Raw genomic sequence first — 20,982 nt, forward strand, 5'->3', positions numbered from 1 at the left:
TTTTTTAATGAATTGTAAGTTCCTTGATCAGTTTATTTTTACACTACGGGTCGATTCCGATTCGGGAAACTAATCCGTACAACGATTTGTATTCGTAGCCGTTTCCATCCAAATCCGTCCGAATCGCGTACTACGATCCATTGCGAGAAAATACATCCGAATCATTGCGAACCGTACCAAAATGAAGGGTAAATCCGTACGACATCGACCCGCACAATGAACCGTACGATTCGTAAAAATGCTGTACGACCCGCCAAGTACGATCTGGACCGGGGAATGAGTACGCGATTCGTACGGTAAACGTCACGTATGAACAATTCATGTGGAGGGCAACAGTATCACATACACACCGTACCCCTCAAATCAAGGGGTGTACGCACGGGGTGTACGCACCGTACACCTACGAGTTTGGGGTGTACGAACCGTACCCCTACGGTCCGTACACCTACGATCATGGGGTGTGCGCACGGGGACATACGCACCGTACCCCTGAAATCCAGGGGTGTACGCTTCGTACCCCGATGCACTGTACCCCTGCAATCATGGGGTGTATGCACCGCAACCGGGGGGGGGGGTCCGTTTCGTACGCATTTCGAGGCGAAATCTGCTTTTATGGACGTTTTAAGCTCCCGTAGAAAAAGAGTTGTACGGAGTGTTGTCGATACAATTCGTACTTGCTGGGTCGGAAAATGCAGCTTTGATCCATATGGACATTGCGTACTGCGCGTTCCGAATGTCAATCGTACGGATTAGTGAGTTGTACGGTCTTCGGTATGATTCGTACGGAAAACTGCTTTGGGTACACATCGTACTACATCGTACGTACGGGTACGGTTCTGCATACGATTCGTACGGGAGAAAAGCTCCATACGGCTATTCGGAGGGCATTTTACCGAATCGGAATCAGCCCCTATGTGTGTGTCTATACGCAATTATAAAGTTGTGCAAGAGTTTTATATTTATTTGTTTTAAATGTAATTGTTTTATATGATGATTAATTTTATATTAATATTAAAGATGTTTCATTTTTTTATAATGTTGTTTTTTGTTATCATCGAGAGAAATCAATTTATTTACATTTTTTTTTATTTCCTATATATTTTTAATAGCATTTTTCTAATATGAAATTAGTATTTCTTCCACTTAGATTGTATTTATCTATAATAAATATATATTTTATATTAAATCTGTTTAAACATTTTTATTTTGCAATGTATTCAATGTTTTTTTTTAAGTATAGGAATTGGAATGTATATCTAACCCTTCCAAAGTGCAGCACTTTCCCTACTGTTGTTCAGATAGGAGTGGGAATAGGAAACTTAACCCCTCCAAAGTCCAAAACGTTCCCTATTGTTGGTTAGACTGGAAACAGGAATAGTAAAACTATTCCCACTGAAGTCAAACACTTTCCCTACTGTTGCTTAGATTTGAGTGGGAAGAGTAAATATAACCCATCCAAGGTCCAATACTTTCTCTATTTTTTCTTACATTGAAGTTATAATACTAAATCTGACTCCTTCAAAGGCCAACACTTTTGCTACTATTTTTTATTTTGGATTGTTTTTTAATTATAAATTATTTATGAATTTAAAACTTTTATATTTTTTATTTAAATTGTATTTTTGTTTAGTTTTTGGGTATTAATGTTATTTTTAAAATTACATTTATTATATATTTCTTACACATATATGAGTTGATTTTAATATTTAAATTATTGCCAATAATTTTAATGTATTTTTAAAATTGTTAAAATATTTTTATATTTTGTAAAGTATGTGTACACTTTTTTATTTACATTAATAATTAAAACCATTTTTGAATGTATTATTATTGTTAACTTCAATATTTTAAATACATTACATATAATGCTATAGTTTTCAACAATATTATGTTCCACAATTGTTTTTTTCTCGATATTTTTGTGTCTTGCATACAAAGTATGCTAACTCAATATTTTTGTTCTTGATATTTCTTACTTGAAATTCCTGCCAGGATATTTTTAAAAGACAATATTTGATCTTACAACTGGTACGTGCCTAACAAAAATGAATGTGTCCTCATGTAATGCAACTGGTGCTATGTGAAGCACTCTGATACCCGATTCGGGTCAAGTTTGCGCTATGTAAAAAAACTATATATATATATATATATATATATATATATATATATATATATATATCATGAACTCCGTGTCGCACAAGCACACGCTGCTTCCTCAGTCGGCAAACAGGACACCGGACACGGACCTCGAGGTGTTGCAAACTCTTTATTCAGCAGAAAGTGTCACAGACGTTTCGGCTCAACGGAGCCTTGTTCACATGACATATATATATATATATATATATATATATATGAAAGAAATCCCGACCGCTTCTCGCCGCGGTCCTGACGGGCGTAGAACTCCTCTCCACAATCAGATCAATATTAAATCATTGACGCCACAACACCAGTGAAAGTGCCAGCAGTGCAAAATTTATTTTCAGAAGTGACAGAGCAAGTGCCCTCCCTGACGCGTTTCGCTCCGCGGACGGAGCTTGGTCACATGACGCGTCAGGAGTAGGCAGAGCATTTTATGGAGAATAAAAGCCCATGCGCCTAAAGAAACAGAACGCATGGGTAGAAAGTGATATGAATCAAGCATAGAATCAAAAAATTGTAAACAGATCCAAATGGCGAGATGCAACCAAAAAGACAATTAAAGCATAGTGCTTATGAGTGCAGGGGCGAAACAAACATGTGTAAGTAAAATGACATAGATAAATCTATTCAAATTGAAAAAACTGTTTGTTGAAGCATTGAAACACAGTTAGCTATAAAAGTGTCGAAGTGGATAATCTCTGATCCATATGTTATTACACATGTAAATAATGTGAATAAATCGATTGCAAGTGCAAGATGCGACTATACTCCAATGCAACACTAACCTACAAGTTAAGTCTTATTGGATCATCTCTGACATGTCAATTTCTCAAAATGCTTGATTATGTAAAGTGCAAGTGCCAAAAAAAGTGAAAAGCAAAATCAAATTTTCAATAAATGATATGTTAAAATTCAGACGATAGAAGCTCTTCTAGAACCTATAGCATAGCTATCACTATATAATATAGAATATCATCATGATTGTACATTTACTCTATAATACATTTTCAAACAGACAATGATTAACCTCAAAAGACCAATGATTCAAAAATCAACACATATATATGGAGCTGGACCTTGTGGATTTACAGGGATAAAGCACTCAGTTGACCATCGATGATGTGATGCAACCTACTTTGGGAGCTGGCCTTACAAACTTCAAAGCCAAATCAACATTTTGCCCAATTATGGTAAAAGACAATATTGATTATTATCATGATTTGATAACCACTGATATTAAGAAGTTGCAACATAAGGTGGCACGAAATAAAAACTTCTTTACTAATAAGGATCGTCAATACTATGATCTTATTAAAAAGCTACAAAATGATAAGACTGTGATTATTCGCCAGGCGGACAAGGGAGGCAACGCTGTTATCTGGCCCAGAGAGAAATATATGGAGGAAGCTTGGAGGCATCTGAATGACAAGGAATGCTACAAACGAGTAGATATTGCAACTATTAAAACATTTTGGAACAATTAGTAGCATGGAAAGGATTGGGATTGTTAAGCTCGGAGGAGCTTAAATTCTTAAAAAACGATCACCCTACAATACCTTGCATATATTTTATTCCTAAGATTCATAAAGATGCCCAGAACCCACCTGCAAGACCAATCATTTCTGCGTGTGGCGGTATTTTGGAAAACACTTCAAAGTATATTGACTTTTTTCTGCAGGACCACATGAAAAGTTTGCCCACCTTTATCCAAGACACTGGCCACTTTCTAAGGAAGTTGGAATTGATACAGTGGAGGGAGGAGTATTTGCTTATGACGCTAGACGTCACCTCCCTATACACCAGCATTAATCATCATGATGGCTTGAAAGCAGTGAAACATTTTTTGAACAATAGACCCCTACACTGCCATGCCCACAATAACATGCTGGTGGCGATGATTGAAATGTGCCTATATAACAACTATTTCATGTTTGATAAATTGTGTTTTCAGCAGACGAGGGCGGTGGCGATGGGTTCCTGCTTCTCCCCCAGCTACGCATGTTTGCACGTGGGGCTGTGGGAGAAGCAGGTGCTCGGACTACAGTTTGTTGAAAACCTTAACGATAATATCATATGTATATATCGGTACATTGACGATCTGTTTCTGATTTGGAGGGGAGAGGTAGCTTCAGCAGTTACATTTGTTGAGGAAATCAATGTAAATTGCTTAAATTTAAAATTTACCTCTCACATCAGTAAAACTTCAGTTAACTTCCTGGATGTAGAAGTATTCATTCATGAACAGACACTCCACACTAGGTTGCACAGGAAGGCGACAGCCGGTAATACCTTGCTGCACGCCACTAGCAACCATCCACGTCATTTAATTCGGAGTATCCCCTATGGGGAGATGCTTCGGATTAAACGGATCTGTAGCAGGCAAGAAGATGTGATAAAAGCGCAATCTGCCTGTCGGGATCGTTTTCTAGCTAGAGGATACTCGGAAAAAATCATTATGGCAGCTATAAAACGTACACAATTACTGCCTAGAGAAGAGGCCCTACTTACCAAAGCGATGAAACAGCACAATGTGGAGGCTCCTGTGGATGATACCATAAGACTTATCATGACATACAGCAAGCAACATCATGATATCAGGAAAATTATGACCAAACACTGGGACCTCATTAAAAATGACCCTGTGTTGAAAATGGGAATGACCATGTCCCCAACCATCACATTCAAAAAAGTTGGCTCCATGCAGACTAGCTTGACTAGTAGCAGCCCTGAAATCCTAGTGAAGACAGATTGGTTAAGTAGCAGGAAAGGGTTTGTCAAATGTTCTAATTGTAAAGCTTGTCAGAATGGAGTCAATAAGAAAACTTTTACCTCTCCTTTTTTCAAGAGAGAGATTTGCATCTCAAAGTATCTAACCTGTAAAACTGAGTTTGCGATATATGTTCTTGAATGTCCCTGTGGACTCAGATATATTGGTAGCACAAGACTCCCAGTCCATAAGAGAGTGCTTCAACATTTAAGAGCTATTATACACTGTGACGAGAGTTACCCTGTTGCCAGACACTTTAAAGAGTATCATAATCAAAATTCCAGCCTATTGAAATATTATGCAATAGATGCTGTTATGCCCCTAAGAAGAGGAGGCGACAGGGACAGTGCTCTTCGCAAACTTGAAACATATTACATAAGTTTAAGTTTAAGTTTAAAATATTTCTAAAGCGCGACATACACCGAGCGGTTTCTTGGCGCTGAGATAGCAAACTACCAGAGGGGCTAGAGTCAACCACTAGGACGTAGACTGAAACAGGGGGGGAATTTTAAGGCAGAAAGGCCTGGGTAAACAAGAAAGTTTTCAGGGATTTACGGAAGAGGGAATACTGGGTAAGGGATCTGAGGTGGAAGGGAAGGGAATTCCAAAACACAGGGGCCAGAGTAGCAAATTTAGAACTGCCCTGTTTTTTTTTCCTGAAACGTGGGGCTACTAGTAGATGTTGAGCCGAGGAACGGAGGTCTCTGCTCGGAACGTAAGTTTTTATGGCTGAGGATATAAAGATAGGGGCCAGACCAGACCTGGCCTGAAAGGCCATGCAGCCTAATTTGAACAAGGCGCGTTCCCAAATTGGAAGCCAGTGAAGGGTCTTCAACAGAGGAGAGGTGTGGTGGAATCTAGGGAGACCGAATGCAAGGCGGGCCGCCTGGTTCTGAACCAGTTGGAGCTTGCGCAGGCTGTACTGTGGGATGCCGTTGAACAGGGCATTCCCGTAGTCCAGGCGGGATAGGACCAGTGCGGACATGATCAGTTTGAGTGCAGGGAAAGAGAAGAAACAAGAGATGGAGTGGATAGTACGGAGAGTAAGAAAGCAAGAAGATACCACGGAGCCTATCTGGGAGTGCATGGTGAGTTTATCGTTAAGCTTGATACCTAAAGTCTTAACTGAGGAAGCAGGAGTGGGGGGAGAGCCGAAGGAGGGGGGCCAAAATAGAGAGTTCCAGGGACTGGAGCAACCACCCGTTAGCACAAGTTCCGTCTTATCGGGGTTGAGCTTCAGGTGGTTGAAGTTCATCCAGTCCCTGATAAAAGACAGGATAGATTGGAAGTTAGATATAGAGTCAGGGGAAAAGGAAAGATTAAAGATGAGCTGGAGGTCATCGGCGTAGTTATATACCGTGACCTCCAGCTGCTGAAGAGCAAAGATGTGAGGAGAGAGGTACAGATTGAATAATAGAGGAGACAGAGAGGAACCCTGAGGCACCCCGCACTGGACCTTACAGGGGGTAGCTAAAAACACCCCAAGACGAACCGCCTGGGTCCGGTCCCTCAGGAAGGATGAAAGCCAAATGAGGGCCGATCCTCCAATACCCGCCGCCCTGACACGGGAGAGTAAGATGGAATGATCCACCGTGTCAAAAGCAGCAGACAAATCAAGGAGGACCAGCACCTGGGGTTGACCATTATCCATGCCCTCCCTGAGGGTATCCAGCACAGACACCGCCACTGACTCTGTCGAATGCCTTGGCCGAAACCCCGCCTGGCAAGGGGCCAGCACCCCATTCTCCTCGACAAAGGTTCTGAGCACAGAGGTGACGTGTCGCTCAAGCACCTTACTCAAAAAGGGTAGCAAGGAGATGGGGCGGTAGTTAGCTAAGGCAGAGGGATCGGCTCCTGGTTTTTTCAAAATGGGAACAATGGTGGCGGATTTCAGTGACGGGGTCACGACACCCTGGGCCAAGGAGTTATTAAGAAACATAAGAGGGGGCAGGGTGCACGCTGAATAAATCTTGAACTTAGATAGTAAGTATCCTAATGGATTGAATGCAGTGGAAGATCTGTATACATGTCTGTAATGGGAAACATTCATGTGCATTCAACTTATTGCAATCTAATGTTCTATTCATGATATTTGATTACAGGTTAATGGTTTATTCTTTAATCCATGATGCAAAAACTCTCAACTATAATGAACTTTAAAGTAGCTAACATTACATATACATTTTAATCTTTTTTATCAAAATTTATTCTTTTGAACTTGATTTTAGCATTTATTGTTGTAAATGTAATTAATTCTTGTTCTTCACTTTTGCACATATACACGGGTTGTATTCTATATTGTTTACATTGCACTACTTTGCACATAGGAATATATTCCGATATTTATACAGGACATAATACTATTTAATATGCGTTCCATGTTGGGATTGTATTCTATACTAAAAGGCACTTGGGTCTTTGAATAGAAAACCTGTATTTTACAGTTAGTATCCCTAAAAGGTTTTTCCCTAGTATGACATCAATCTACAGATTAATTGTCAAAAGTCGCCATTTGCTATTATAGCAGCAACATTTTGCACATTTTCATGATGTCTTTTATACATGATATTTTAAAATATTTATCGTATGTATTTATTTGGGGAATTGTTTTTATCTTATTTTTAAAACAGTACATTTATTGCTGCTTTGTCAAAAAATAGGTTTACAAACATATAACGCTGATATAGTATGTTGTCTATATCAATGATGACGTTTATTTTTCCTTTGTGCACTGCCACTTTAAATTTTGAACCATCACTCCAAAGCGCTGTCATGTGATCAAGGGTCGAGGAAGACACGAAACGCGTCATGGCTATGGTGCGGGGGCGCTTTTGCACTAAATAAAATTTGCACCTGAGTCCGCTGTCGTCCTTCTGCACATCGTAAGGCTGACTTCCTGAGTAATATATATATATATATATATATATATATATATATATATATATATATATATATATATATATATATATATATATATATATATATATATATATATATATATATATTACCAAGGCTTCCTCCTCTGCTGAAGAAGAACGAGGCGACACAGCGGGGCTCGTGAAGCACCATAATTTATTTAAAACATTGGGCATGACGCGTTTCGGAGGGTTCCTTTTTCAAACGCCCTTCTGTTAAAGTGTTTGCCTCTGTTGCTTATAGTCCCCTTTTATCAATGTCAGTTCCTAATCACTAAAGTAGTGAAAGGCTACCTGGAAAATGCGGCACGGAATCCTCTCTGCTTCCACAGGTGGACTGCATTTCCCAACATGCAGTGTCTCTCACTTGCTGGCGGTAGTTCCGTTTGTCAGCGTCTTCTCTTCTCTCCATTGAGCGGCTGGCAGGCAACATTTCCCTGGTGAGGACTGCAGCAATTGTTCTGGGCTTCAAATGGTGTTTGTTCTCCACGTCCCTCACTCCCTGCCTCGCAGTTCGGCTAGCTTCAGAGTCAGGAATGCTCATGAAGTAGAAGCATTTCCCCATACAGGTATGGACTGCAGTTTGCACCTTGAGCTCCGTCACAGGCTTCCTGCGGGGCGGTCGGGGAGTCTTCCAGCTAGCGACCCCCATGACACTTGCGGGAGGGCCATCCTCGCGTGCTGGCCAGAAAGCCCGTTCCGGTCAACCACGCAAATATTACCAAGGCTTCCTCCTCTGCTGAAGAAGAACGAGGCGACACAGCGAGGCTCGTGAAGCACCATAATTTATTTAAAACATTGGGCATGACGCGTTTCGGAGGGTTCCTTTTTCAAACGCCCTTCTGTTAAAGTGTTTGCCTCTGTTGCTTATAGTCCCCTTTTATCAATGTCAGTTCACTAAATAAAATTTGCACCTGAAATTCCTGGGTCCGCTGTCGTCCTTCTGCACGTCGTAAGGCTGACTTCCTGAGTAATATATATATATATATATATATATATATATATATATATATATATATATATATATGGCACCTTTTAGTAGTATTTTGGCTGTAGAAGGTGTTTAATTGCTCTGTTTTTTACTTACTTGTAAATAAGTGTCCAGCTACCCTTGAGGGTATAGTGCTAGCTAGACATTGAAGTTTATTGAGCGTCATTTACTGTGGCTTGAGTTTCTAAACCTTACAGGGTTGACTGCAAGTATTCTCGAACACAGGACAGTCAAGTTCCTAAAGCTAAGCATTCAGTTGGAGTGCAATAGCATTTATCCCCCTGGGAAATTAGTGATAAATTACATCATAGGATACTGATGATAATGGCTTTACTGCTCTAGGATTCGCACTTGAAGGCCTCATCGCCGTCAGCCCTGCTCTTATGCATGGTCTGAGGGCGAAGCCCAGTTCACTGACTGCTCCAAGTATTGTCAGATGGTGAAACACAGAACCAAGGGGCTGATTACGATGGCGGGCAGACTTAATTGAAGATTGGGACCGCCCACCTACAAGGCGGCAGTCCCCCGGGCAAAATTATGATGCGACCTCCACCATGGCAGTCGCATTGGCCACCTTTTAGATTGCGGCGGGTGCTGCTGGCTGCAGCACCCGACGCAATGTCAATCAGGGATGTTTTACATAGCCCCGTACTATGTGACAGGCACCATGCGGTGCCTGTCACTTCATGGATATTTAGGGGGGAACTATAGGGTCCCCCCAACTCACAAAGAAATATGCTGGGGGAGGAAGGGGGACCGCTAGGGGTCCCCAATGACCATCCCCACCAGCCTTTTCATGGCCGGTGAACCGCCATTGAAAGGCTGGCGGGGAGGGACATCCTAATCACCACGCCAGTCCCTGGTAGGCACCACCAACAATGCAGGGATTGGGAGGCCCTCCGAGACACAGGCGGGCCAAGGAGCCCATCAGATGCGTGGTGGTCGGAGTTTCAGACCGCCATGGAACCGCCAGCCATCGTAATATGGCGGGCAGGGAATGGCCTTCTGATGGCTGTGAGACCGCCACTGACTGGCTGTTGGTGCCTGTCTCGCGGTCATCATAATGATCCCCCAACTCCGTCAAGCTGTTACCGAAAGGATACAGTCCCAAAAGAACTCCATTCCCCATGACTGACACCTTGAGAAGACTGATTCTAATATTGTAAGCACTCATGTATAAATGTTGGAATTGTCCTCTACTGATACATAGGATTTGGACAATCCTTACACAACAGATAGAACCTTACCAAAATCTCGAGGAAAAATTTAACATTTTCCTCTCCAGTGATTAAACTCCTGGGGAAACTCCTTCTCACGTACTGTATTTTTTACACACCTTAAAAAATTTCACCTTCTGCTATATCTTCGACAAGATAGCCACCTGTATTGTTAAATTCCATTACTTTCCAAACATTGAGAAATTCCAGCGATGAAAACCAGTTTGCCGTTATATGGTATTGTATGAAAAAGCAGAACAGAAATAAATTAGGATACTAGCAAGAACCTGCTTCCTATGCAATTGGGCTTAGCCAACTTTGGCAAATCGTGTCCTCATCCAATGGACTACCTTGGTTTGCTTCTTGATAAACTCTCAAATGCTCTTGTATTAGATCAAATTTTCAGGCACCTAATGGCAACAGGGTGTACATTACATTTTTAATTCCTTGAAAAAATACTACATTGTACATTAATTAGCCTGTTGGTGTGAGGCACCTTTGCCTGACTTGACCAACTTTGTCTTCCTATACTTCACAACCCTTTGCTGCCGAAATAAAAACCCCAACACACACATACCTTGTCAACTTGCTTTAATTTAAAGGATGACACACTCTTTTTAATCACAGTCACATTCACTCTCCTTGTGTGTGTGTGTGTGTGTGTGTGTGTGTGTGAGAGGCATCTTTGCCTGACTTGACCAACTTTGTCTTCCTTTAATTCATCACAAACCTTTGCTGCCAAAATAAAAACCCCTACACACACATACCTTGTCAACTTGCTTTAATTTAAAGGATGATACACTCTTTTTAATCACAGTCACATTCACTCTCCTTGTGTGTGTGTGTGTGTGCGTGTGTGTGTGTGTGTGTGTGTGTGGGTGTGTGTGTGTGTGAGAGAGAGGCATCTTTGCCTGACTTGACCAACTTTGTCTTCCTTTAATTCACAAACCTTTGCTGCCAAAATAAAAACCCCTACACACACATACCTTGTAAACTTGCTTTAATTTAAAGGATTTCACACTCTTCACATTCACTCTCCTTGAACAAAAGGTGCCACCATGGGATTCAACTCTGCAAACCTCTATTACCATTCTAAGATGGCTTATTCCCTATTTACTGAGTCCTCGATTCATAGGTATGGCAGTGTGTGTGTGCACTTTTAAGTCCTCGAAGGGACATTTGGATACGTTAAATGATCTCTTGTTCTTTGTCATGGTTTATTTTGTGCCTCTTACCTTACTACTTGTACCTTCTCTTAGGCTCACCCATCTGTGCGTATTAAAGGGACGGAGCACACCTACAATCCCGCGTTGTGCCAGGATGAGCACTGTGGCTCCAACGCCAAGGGTCAACACATGCACTGCCCCTTCTGCCGCGTCTTTGAGGCCTACCAGGACCCGGTCATCCTGCGAGCCCACTATCGCGTCAAACATGTGGACAAGGGACTGGACTTCGCAGGTGAGTGCTGCATGAAGGGCATGTTAAGGCTTTGGGGTCAGTACCAGGATTTTAATTGTTTAAGCTGCCCCATAATTCTGCGCCTCCTGGAAGTAGATCTATTTTAATGCGCTCTTCATCAGTGGAGTGAAAGCATAGATGTACTCTTGGTAGCATTGTTGGTGTGGATTATTTACTGTTCGAAATATTATTCGAATATTTCTCAAAAGTGTATCTTTTTCGGTGCTGCTTCTCTAGGCAGGTTGGTGTTATTGCATGCCAACAGCGTGTCTGCGGTAGAGATGTAAGGCATCAAATCTCAGGTATCCTCAGCCTATGAAACACGGGACCGGGGGTACAGAAAAGAAAGGTATTTTCCAGGGTTATAACACACTGTGAAACTTTTGTTGATGAAGAGAAATAATGTTCTTCCCCATAGCGAGTACCAGATATAAACAGTCACTCAGGATAGACAGGAAACCAAAATCGGGAAAAATGTTCATACAAGCCTCTTACTGCAGCAGGCCATGACTACAGTTGACACCATTCTGACAGAAAACTGTTTTCTATTTTGTCATTTTTTAGGTTATGAAGGGTCATGGACTGGTACATGAATACAAATTTAAGTAAAAGCCTCTGTATTTGTTTTTAACATGGTATGTCTCCCTCGGGTTGCTTTTGCAATGACTTTACATTCTTTTGATACTTGTAATGCATTTGAAGTAGTTGGTGTGTTTGGTTTACACTGAGAAGGAAGAAAAATACCAGCTTTTACTGATGTCCCCGTTATTAGGATCCGCCTAGACATCACATGCGCTGTCTGTGAGACTTTTGTTTACAAATAGTGGGCTTACTATTTGTTAGCTTCAGTGTAGCTCTTGTTTGCTTTACTCCTATTTGTCACAGCATGCAGGTGTTATATCATCTTCTTGTGTTTGACCCTCCCCTGGAGCATGGTCCAAGAACATGTGTCCATCCAGCAGCTACATTTTTGTGCTCAAGCACTCCTTGTTAGTGCTTGTGTTTCAGTCCGTCTCCCATAACCCTGTCCATGTAGCTTCTATTCACTCCCATCTGCACAACTTCCATGTTGCTTCTTTTTGGTCCCAACCCCCTAAACGGGAATCAGTGCCTCTGCACTCTACGCAGCTCTACTCTACGCCACTCTACTCTATGGCACTGTAGTCTGTGCCACTGCACTCTACACCACAGCACATTACTCTGCATACACCACTCTACTCTATACCAATGCACTCTATGCCATTGCACTCTATGCCATTCTACCTTACACCACTCTACTCTACACCACTGCACTCTGCACCACTCCACTCTACACCACTGCACTCTATGCCGCTCTACTCTACCTTGCACCACTCTACTCCACTGTACAGTACCCAACTCTACTTCACTGCACTCTATGCCACTCTGCACCACTCTACACTACACTCTACTCTATGCCACTACACTGTGCACCAAAATGCTCTATGCCACAGCACTCTATGCCACTCTACTCTACTCTGCACCACTCTACTCTATGCCACTGCACTCTACTCTGTAGCACTCTACTCTACTCCCCTGCACTCTATGCCACTCTACACAGCGCCACTACACTCTGCCGCACTATATGCTACACCACTCTTCTCTAGTCCAGTGCACTCTAAGCCATTGCATTCTTCTCTGCACTACTACTGTATGCCACTGCACTCTACCCCATTGTACTCTACTCTGCATCACTTCACTCTATGCCATTCTACTCTACTCCAATGCATTCTACACCACTCAATTCTGCACTAGTCTACTCTATGCCACTGTACTCTACACCACTCAATGGCGCTGTGCTCTGCGCCACTTCATTCTACCACACTCTATTCTACTCTGCACCCCTCTACTCTACGCCACTGCACTCTGTGTCAGTGTACTATTACTATTTACACAAGTACGTACGCGTTGTTCTCCAGCAGACGGTTATAATTGATGTCCATGACTAAGGGCTACCTTAGCCCGAAATGCATTGGGATGGGATGATATAAAACAACACTTTCATTTTCAAAGAAGCATTATACAAGTGATTATAATTTAAAATGGGTGGAAGGATGAACATTAAATACCACCATTGAAAAATAAAAATATTGCAACAAAGTTTGATGAATGTTTGATTTACTTTAATAAGGATCATCCCTTGGAGAGAGGGATATTGGCAGTGCAGCAGGAGACAAACCTCAAATGGGGAACGCAGCTTTTTCATTATTTTTACTATATGCCACTCTACTCTACACCACTCTACGCCATGCCACTCTATTCTGTACCACTCTACGCCACTGCACTCTACACCACTCTACTCCACTCTACTCCTCTGTACTTTATGCCTATCTGCTCTACTCCACTCTATGCTACACTGTCTCTCTACTCAATGCCACTTGTCTGTATGCCACTCTACGCCACTCTATGCCACTTTACTTTACACAGCTCTACTCCAGTCTACACCACTCTACTCTACTCCATTCTATGCCACTCTACTCAACTCTAATGTATGCCCTGCACTCTATACCACTCCAAGCCACTGTACTCTACACCAGTCCTTTCCACTCTGTGCAACTCCACGCCACTCTATTCTACACTACTCTACACTATGCCACTTCACTTTAAGCCACTTAATTATAAGCCACTTTAGGCCTTCTATGTCACTCCACAACAATTTAGGCCATGCAATTCCACTCCACTCTAGTCTACCACATTCCACGCTGCTGTCCATCATTGCTAAGAGGCATTGGCAAAGCCAAAAGCTCTTGTGTGGGCAACACCTACTGGCTTTGCCAGTGCTCATTTTTTTTTTAACTGACATTCTAATAATCAGCCATGCAGGTAAAATGTTGTTCACTTGGCAACCCTAGCCCCTGAATAGAGTGGGTCCTTGGCAGCTTTCGTGGACTTTCATGTTTGGGCCATGGCAGCTCATCCTGCTCTGAAGTGGTAGCCTACCGGGAAATGCCAGAGTGGCAGAAAGGACAGTCTATCACAGCACGCCCTGTGTGGCCCTATTTCGTCCAAAGCTTGCTTCTGGAAGGACCCGCACCCAAACACCCCTGTAGAGCGTCGGACTCGCTCGGTTTTGACTAAACCACCATTTAAATGATTTGCAAAGCATTGCTAAGAGCGATAACATGGGGCTGGCATTATTACACGCATTCCAGGGCTTGTTTTGGTCCGGCCAAGTGTTGCACAGGCCAGGGTGATGCCCGAGCGTGCCCCAGGGAAGGTGCTGCGGATGGATGCCCGGGAGTGCGTGAGAGGCGCCAGAGCTGGGATCCGGCGGCCTTTGATTTATCGGCCTCAGTGACGCAGCAGTAAACGGCTCCAGCCTGCGCCCCCGGGGAGGAGGCTTTCTTCCGCTCTAGGTTTATTTAATGCTGAGCCGAGAACATCTCTCTTTCTGTTTGTGTCCTTGAAGACAGTGGGGGCGCGGCCTCCCCCCATACTGCGCATAGGATTCCTCACGCAGTCGGCGCAGCCTCACCCCTCCCCGGCGGCACGTGCCGCTGGCGTGCGCAGAGATGCGAAGGATGGGAGCTTTCGGGAGTATTGTTAAAAGCAAGACAAATAGAGGAGAAAATTAACCAAGAACAGACTAGAACCGAGGAGGGACCAAGGAGAGGAATCATCTTCTCTCAGGATCTTATTCTAAATAAACCTCTTTCTTCACCCATACCTGTGAACCTCCTGCTAGAGGTGGACGAGCCAACTAATTAACGGGGAGAACCGAACCAGAGCCGCATGGGCCGCCCTGAATCGGATCATAGCTCCAGTGCTCAGGCCAAGCACTGAAAATGTCTGCTATGTAAGTCAGATAAAACAACCCGTAAAATATGATAACGAATGCTCACATTTATGTCTTTAGCGTATGGAAGCATTGGCATTAACATGCCACCTTATAGCACTGCGAAGTGCTTTATAAAAAGAGAACTGCAATATTTGCCTTTGATCACACAATTTAAGCGAAGAATCTGCGATTTAACCAGGTTTTCTGTTTTCACTTTGTACAAATCAGCCAGCAAATGGGTATTTGTCTTTCCTTATGTTAAGGCTTACTTTTGACCTCTTTGTGAACATCTCTGCAGTTCTTTTTAGAGCAAATTCGACTTCTAGGTATTGGAACACTTTACATGAGCACCCGTTACATTACACCAATCATTGTTGATAGGGATGGGGAGATGAAGTGATTTTCCCAGAATCACAGGGTGTTGAGCCAATGCCAAGACTTGGACTTGGCTCCCCAGTTCCAAAGTCCTCAGCTCTGGCCCTAACGCCACATCCACAGTACAGGGAAGGGGGGAGGCAGGTAGAAGCCACATGAAAGCTTGGCTAGTTATGGGCTTGAGGCTCCAACAGGACTTCACGCTGAGCCAGAGCCAGGCTTCAGGCTCGAGCCTGGTTCTGGCTTTCAGCGGTTTGCCAAACTCTACCTCTTGCTTTCAAAATGTGAGTGGGGTCAGATGTTTAAGAGGATGTTCCCATTAAGATCAATAAGAAATGAACACTTTCCTAGAAGGCAACATCGTTTTGAAGAGCAGGGGACACCATTAAAGTCTTTGAAGACATTTTGTTTGTCCAGGTGAATGAATAGAAGTAACAAGCATTTGCAATGCAATAGGTCTCGCATTAGGAAAGTTTGAGCTATTGGTATTGTAAATGACACATTTTTAATTTATGTTTTGTTTTTGAAAATAGCGAAATTAATAACTTTGTCACTTACAATTCCAATAGTTATAACTTTCGCAAATGTGACTCCTATAGCATTTGTAATGCAATATGTGTTGTATTTATGTGACTTACATATATTGATATTACAAATAACAATGGCTTTTAATTTTTTGTAACAATTAATCCTTAAATAAAAGTTATTGTAATTGATAATGGCAATTGCTTAAACATTTGTAAATAACTTTTGTGAAGATTATGTTCAGTGTATTTTATTGTGACGAAAATCCAAGAACAGAAGTGAAATATTAACATCTTTATGTTACATATGTAATAAAGCTTGAAACATTGAGAGAACATATTTGAACCAGTTGTTGTTGAATGGTTGCACAGATTGATGCTGTGGTGGCGCTGAGTGATGTGATGGCGAACGAGTGATGCTGTTGCGTTCAGTGATGCTGTGGTAGAGCATAGTCATGTTGTGGTGCCCCTGAGTGATGATGTGGTGGTGCTAAGTGATGCTGTATGCTATGCTATGTTTTGTTTTGCTATCCTATGTTTTGTTTTGTTATGCTATGCTGTTTTGCTATCCTATGCTTTGATGTGTTATGCTATGCTCTTCTGTGTTTTGTTATGCTATGCTATGTTTTGTTATGCTATGCTATGTTTTGCTATGCTATGCTTTGTTATGCTATGCTATGCTTTATTATGCTATGCTATGTTTTGTTGTGTTTTATTATGCTATGCTTTGTTTTGCTATGCTATGTTTTATTATGTTATGCTATATTTTGTTGTGTTTGGTATGCTCTGCTATGTTTTGCTATGCTATTACATGTTTTGTTTTGCTATGCTATGTTTTGTTGTGTTTTGTTAAGCTATGCTATGTTTTGTTGTGTTTTGCTATGTTTTGTTATGCTATGTGTTGTGGTGTTTTGTTATGCTATGTTTTGTAATGTTATGCTATGTTTTGTTATGCTATGCTATGTTTTGTTTTGCTATCCTATGCTTTGTTTTGCTAGCCTATGCTTTGTTGTGTTTTGCTATGTTTTGTTATGCTATGTGTTGTGGTATTTTGTTATGCTATGCTTTGTTATGCTATGCTATGTTTTGTTATGCTATGCTATGTTTTGTTTTATTATGCTATGTTTTGCTATGCTATGTTTTGTTATGCTATGCTATGCTTTGTTTTGTTATGCTATGCTATGCTTTGTTTTGTTATGCTATGTTTTGTTATGCTATGCTATGTTTTGCTATGCTATGTTTTGTTTTGTTATGTATGCTATGTTTTGCTGTGTTTTGTTATGCTATGCTATGTTTTGTTGTGTTTTGCTATGTTTTGTTATGTTATGCTATACGTCTCGAATTTGCAAGAGTTTTAGCTATTGGCACTGTAAATGGCAATGCCTTTTATTTATTTTAAAAAAATCAACATATAAATAAAAGGCATTGTCATTTACAATGCCAGTAGCTCAAACTCTTCTAACTGTGAGACTAATTGCATTGCAAAACGGTTATTGCAAAGGCTGCGTTTGCTTTCTCAGTCCTGCCCTGACCTTCAGTGATACTTAGAGAACGGTTTGGGGCCCCAAGCAGCCCTCCTGTCCTTTACAAGTGACCCCTGGGTAACAGCAGCATTGGGCTGATGTGTCTCAACTCAGAATTAAGAGATATGTTAAATAAGGGGGCATATAAATAAACTGTACTTGCATGTGTTCTGTCAGGCCCCTAGCCAGAAGAAATGTTTTGGGGGGTATGGGGGACATCATAAACAAACAACAGTGGTTGTGTGTGTGTGTGTGGGGGGGGGGGTCTTACATCAGAATAGTTTTTTGAAAAACCTTTCAAAATGGTGTGGCTTTGAAGAATGAAGTGCGGATGTGCTGATACAACCGCAGATTGGAATCCGGCCCAACTTGCCATTCTGCGGCAGCCCACGAAGCACCAATGTGTGTCATAGTAAGAATGTGGTTGACACCACAGGGACTGTGACAGGTCAAGCACTCTGTCACACTATTGGAAAGATGAGAGCCTGTCACGCTGTGGCAGTTAGATCAAAAACTGATTTTAGGATGAAGAGCAAGAGGTGAGGCAAGTGGGGATATGTACAGCTTGGCATCACAATGGAAGTAATTAAAATGCTGGTGTTGCTTAGTGAGTGTGTGTGCGTGTGTGTGTGCGTGTGTGTGCATATTTGCGTACATCAGTGTGTGCATGACCGTGTGTGTGTGTTTGTGTGCGGGCACATGTGTGCGTGTGTGTGTGTGTGTGGGACAAAAGATCTCCGATAAAGAGCCCCGGTTTCGGGAGCCCGTCAGACATTGCAGCGCCAGTCTGACGAGGAGCAGAACCCATATGATGAAGCATAACACCTAGCTTGCTGGGTGTGTGAGGGTTTTAGTTCCAACTAGGGGATTCCCCCCTCTTACTAGCACACACACTACTCTGTTCCGTCACTCTTCCCGGGGAACTCTGTACCCTCTTTGTGCTACTAGTTTCTGGACCAGTACACTGGACCCCGTAAAATATTGTCCTATCCCAGTCCCTCCTTTGTCTAAAATGCAATTTCCCCTTGTCATCTGAGCAGAGCTCTCTGCATCCTTTCTTGGTGTAACTGAACATATAGAGTATTTGGTCCTAGTACGATTTGTATTCACTTCCGAATAACCAGACCAAGGAAGTGTGGGGTGAGAAGTAGGAAGGGAGTAAAGATGAAGAGGGAAGGAGGATAGACGGAGAGCATGAGGGTGAGAGGAATTTGGAGAGTAAGCTAAATAAAGAGATCAAGAGGGACATAGAAACTTGAGGCAAGGCATTGAAGGGAAAGGAAATGAGGATGTACAAGGGAAGGGAGAGAACGGCAGTAGTTAGAGTAGGAGGTCAAAGAAAGAAATGAAAACAGTAATAAATTAGTGATAAAGGAGAAACAAAAAAAGCAAGTTGTGGTAAACCATTAGTAATAGTAATGAAGGGAGGGTTTGTGAATAGTTGAACGGAATTTGGTGCGTGGAAAAGGGTTACACTTTATATAAGAGACTGTAAGCTAAAGATAAAGGAGACAGGAGAGAAGAACAGATAAGGAGGTTCATAGGGAAAGGAGAAGGAAGGTACAAAATGAAGGGATGTAGAAACTGTGTTTAGTTATTACTGAATAGAGAACTGATGGATGGTGGGAAGGAAGGACAAGAAGGGAGGAGATAAGACAAGTCAAAAAGTATAGATGTGGTTTGGAAAAGGGACACCAGGAATGAGGCTTGTGGAACAATGAAAGGCGATGAGTGAAAGTAAGGCAGCAAGGAAGGGAGTGTGAGGAACTGAGGGAAGAAACAAATGCACGGGGGTGCATGGCAAGAGATGGGAAATACAACAATTGATGGACAGAATGCAGAACAATGTCATACATTCCCCCCAGTACAGAGATCTGGGCCTAAATCCATCCACACCACCCCAGTTCAGACATGGCAGCAAAAGTACATCAGTCTAGGAGAAAGCAGAGTGAAGAGAAAAGCCTCATTTGGTGGAGGGTGTAGTAAGAAAGTGGGGGCGCATGACAGGTTGGGGAGAAAGCGGGAAAGAGTAAAAGGTAGTCGAAAGCATGGTGAAACAAGAAGAGCGGAGAGATGACAAAAGGATAAAAGTTAGAGAGAGGAGGGGAAAAGAGTGAAAAGTGAAGGAAAGTGTGAAAGAAGTGACCAGAGATGGAGATGGACGACGGGTGGAAGGCGAGTGTAAAATAAAAAGAGGAGCCAAATGTCATGCATGGAGGGGGCTTATTCTGATTGGACAGTTTTCTATCTTTTAAGGTAGAGCGCTGGACTCTTCGATGCTGCACAGTACACGTGCCCAATGACCATGCGTCCAATTTCAAGCCCTTCTCCTATAGTATTAAAAGACCAGCATCGTTCTCTGGTTGTTTAAGCACTGCAGCACGTGCCATGCCCCCTCCCTGCCCCGGCCGTTGATGGTTTCCTGCTTCCAGGCTGCTGCGCTGCCGATCCTCCACCTTCTCTCTCTCTTTCTCCTGGGCATTGCCCCCTCTGCAGCATCTCTTCATTATTTAGAGACAGTTCGCTGCAGCCGTTTATGCAGCACTGCAGCAGTCCCGGCCCCTGTGCTGCGCGAGCCAGGAATCCTCTGCAGCTTCTCGTCATGCCGCGTCAGCACAGCGCGCGCACTGATCAATAATGCAATTATTGTAATCCTCGTGCCCTGCTGCAGGATCCTTCTTCAGGCAGTCAGCACTGAGCGTGCATTATTACACGCAGAGGCAGGCGGGGGCTCTGGAGAGGGACCCTGCGGTCTGGAAACGGAGCTCTCTGGGGAGGATGAAGGGGTTTCCATTTCAAAGATGCTCATTCAGATGACTCCCAGTCCCACGCAGCCCCTCCCCTCAGCATCTTCCCTTCCGCCTTCCATGGTCTCACGTCTCTGCGTCTGGTGCCACATGCCTAGCTCTCTTTCTGTCAGTATCTTTTCCGTCTGTATATCTGCTTCCGGTTGAAATTATGATGGCTCATATCCTTTATTAGATATGATATAATGTAAAGCTTTCATTCTTCCCCCTCCCACCCTGTGTGCGGTAATGCAAGACTTGTGATGGAGCATGGGAAGTATGGCTTGATGGACAGAGTGTGCCCTGTTACTCTCATCACTGTCAGTGGTCGCAATTCCTATTCTGAAATGTCCCGCCTTGTGATGGCTGCAACTTTAAAGATGTATGGCACAGTGTTCTCCACCCCACCCCCGGCCTGTGCCTGACAAACCCTCTCTCTTTGTCTCCCACGCAAACATCCTCTCGTTGTACCATCAGACACTATTTGGTGA

General features: G+C 42.7%; 1 protein-coding gene across 1 annotated transcript in view; it reads left to right on the forward strand.

Moving 5' to 3' along the window:
• The window catches only part of LOC147679655 (uncharacterized), a 215,292-nt gene that overhangs the window by 57,617 nt on the left and 136,693 nt on the right, over positions 1-20,982 (forward strand). Inside the window, exon 2 of the mRNA XM_086943234.1 lies at positions 11,289-11,487. Coding sequence (XP_086799360.1) covers positions 11,289-11,487 — 199 coding nt within the window. The remainder of the gene's footprint in view (positions 1-11,288; positions 11,488-20,982) is intronic.

This window comes from Lissotriton vulgaris, chromosome 11, assembly GCF_964263255.1.
Source record: "Lissotriton vulgaris chromosome 11, aLisVul1.2, whole genome shotgun sequence".
NCBI classification, from domain to species: Eukaryota; Metazoa; Chordata; class Amphibia; order Caudata; family Salamandridae; genus Lissotriton; species Lissotriton vulgaris.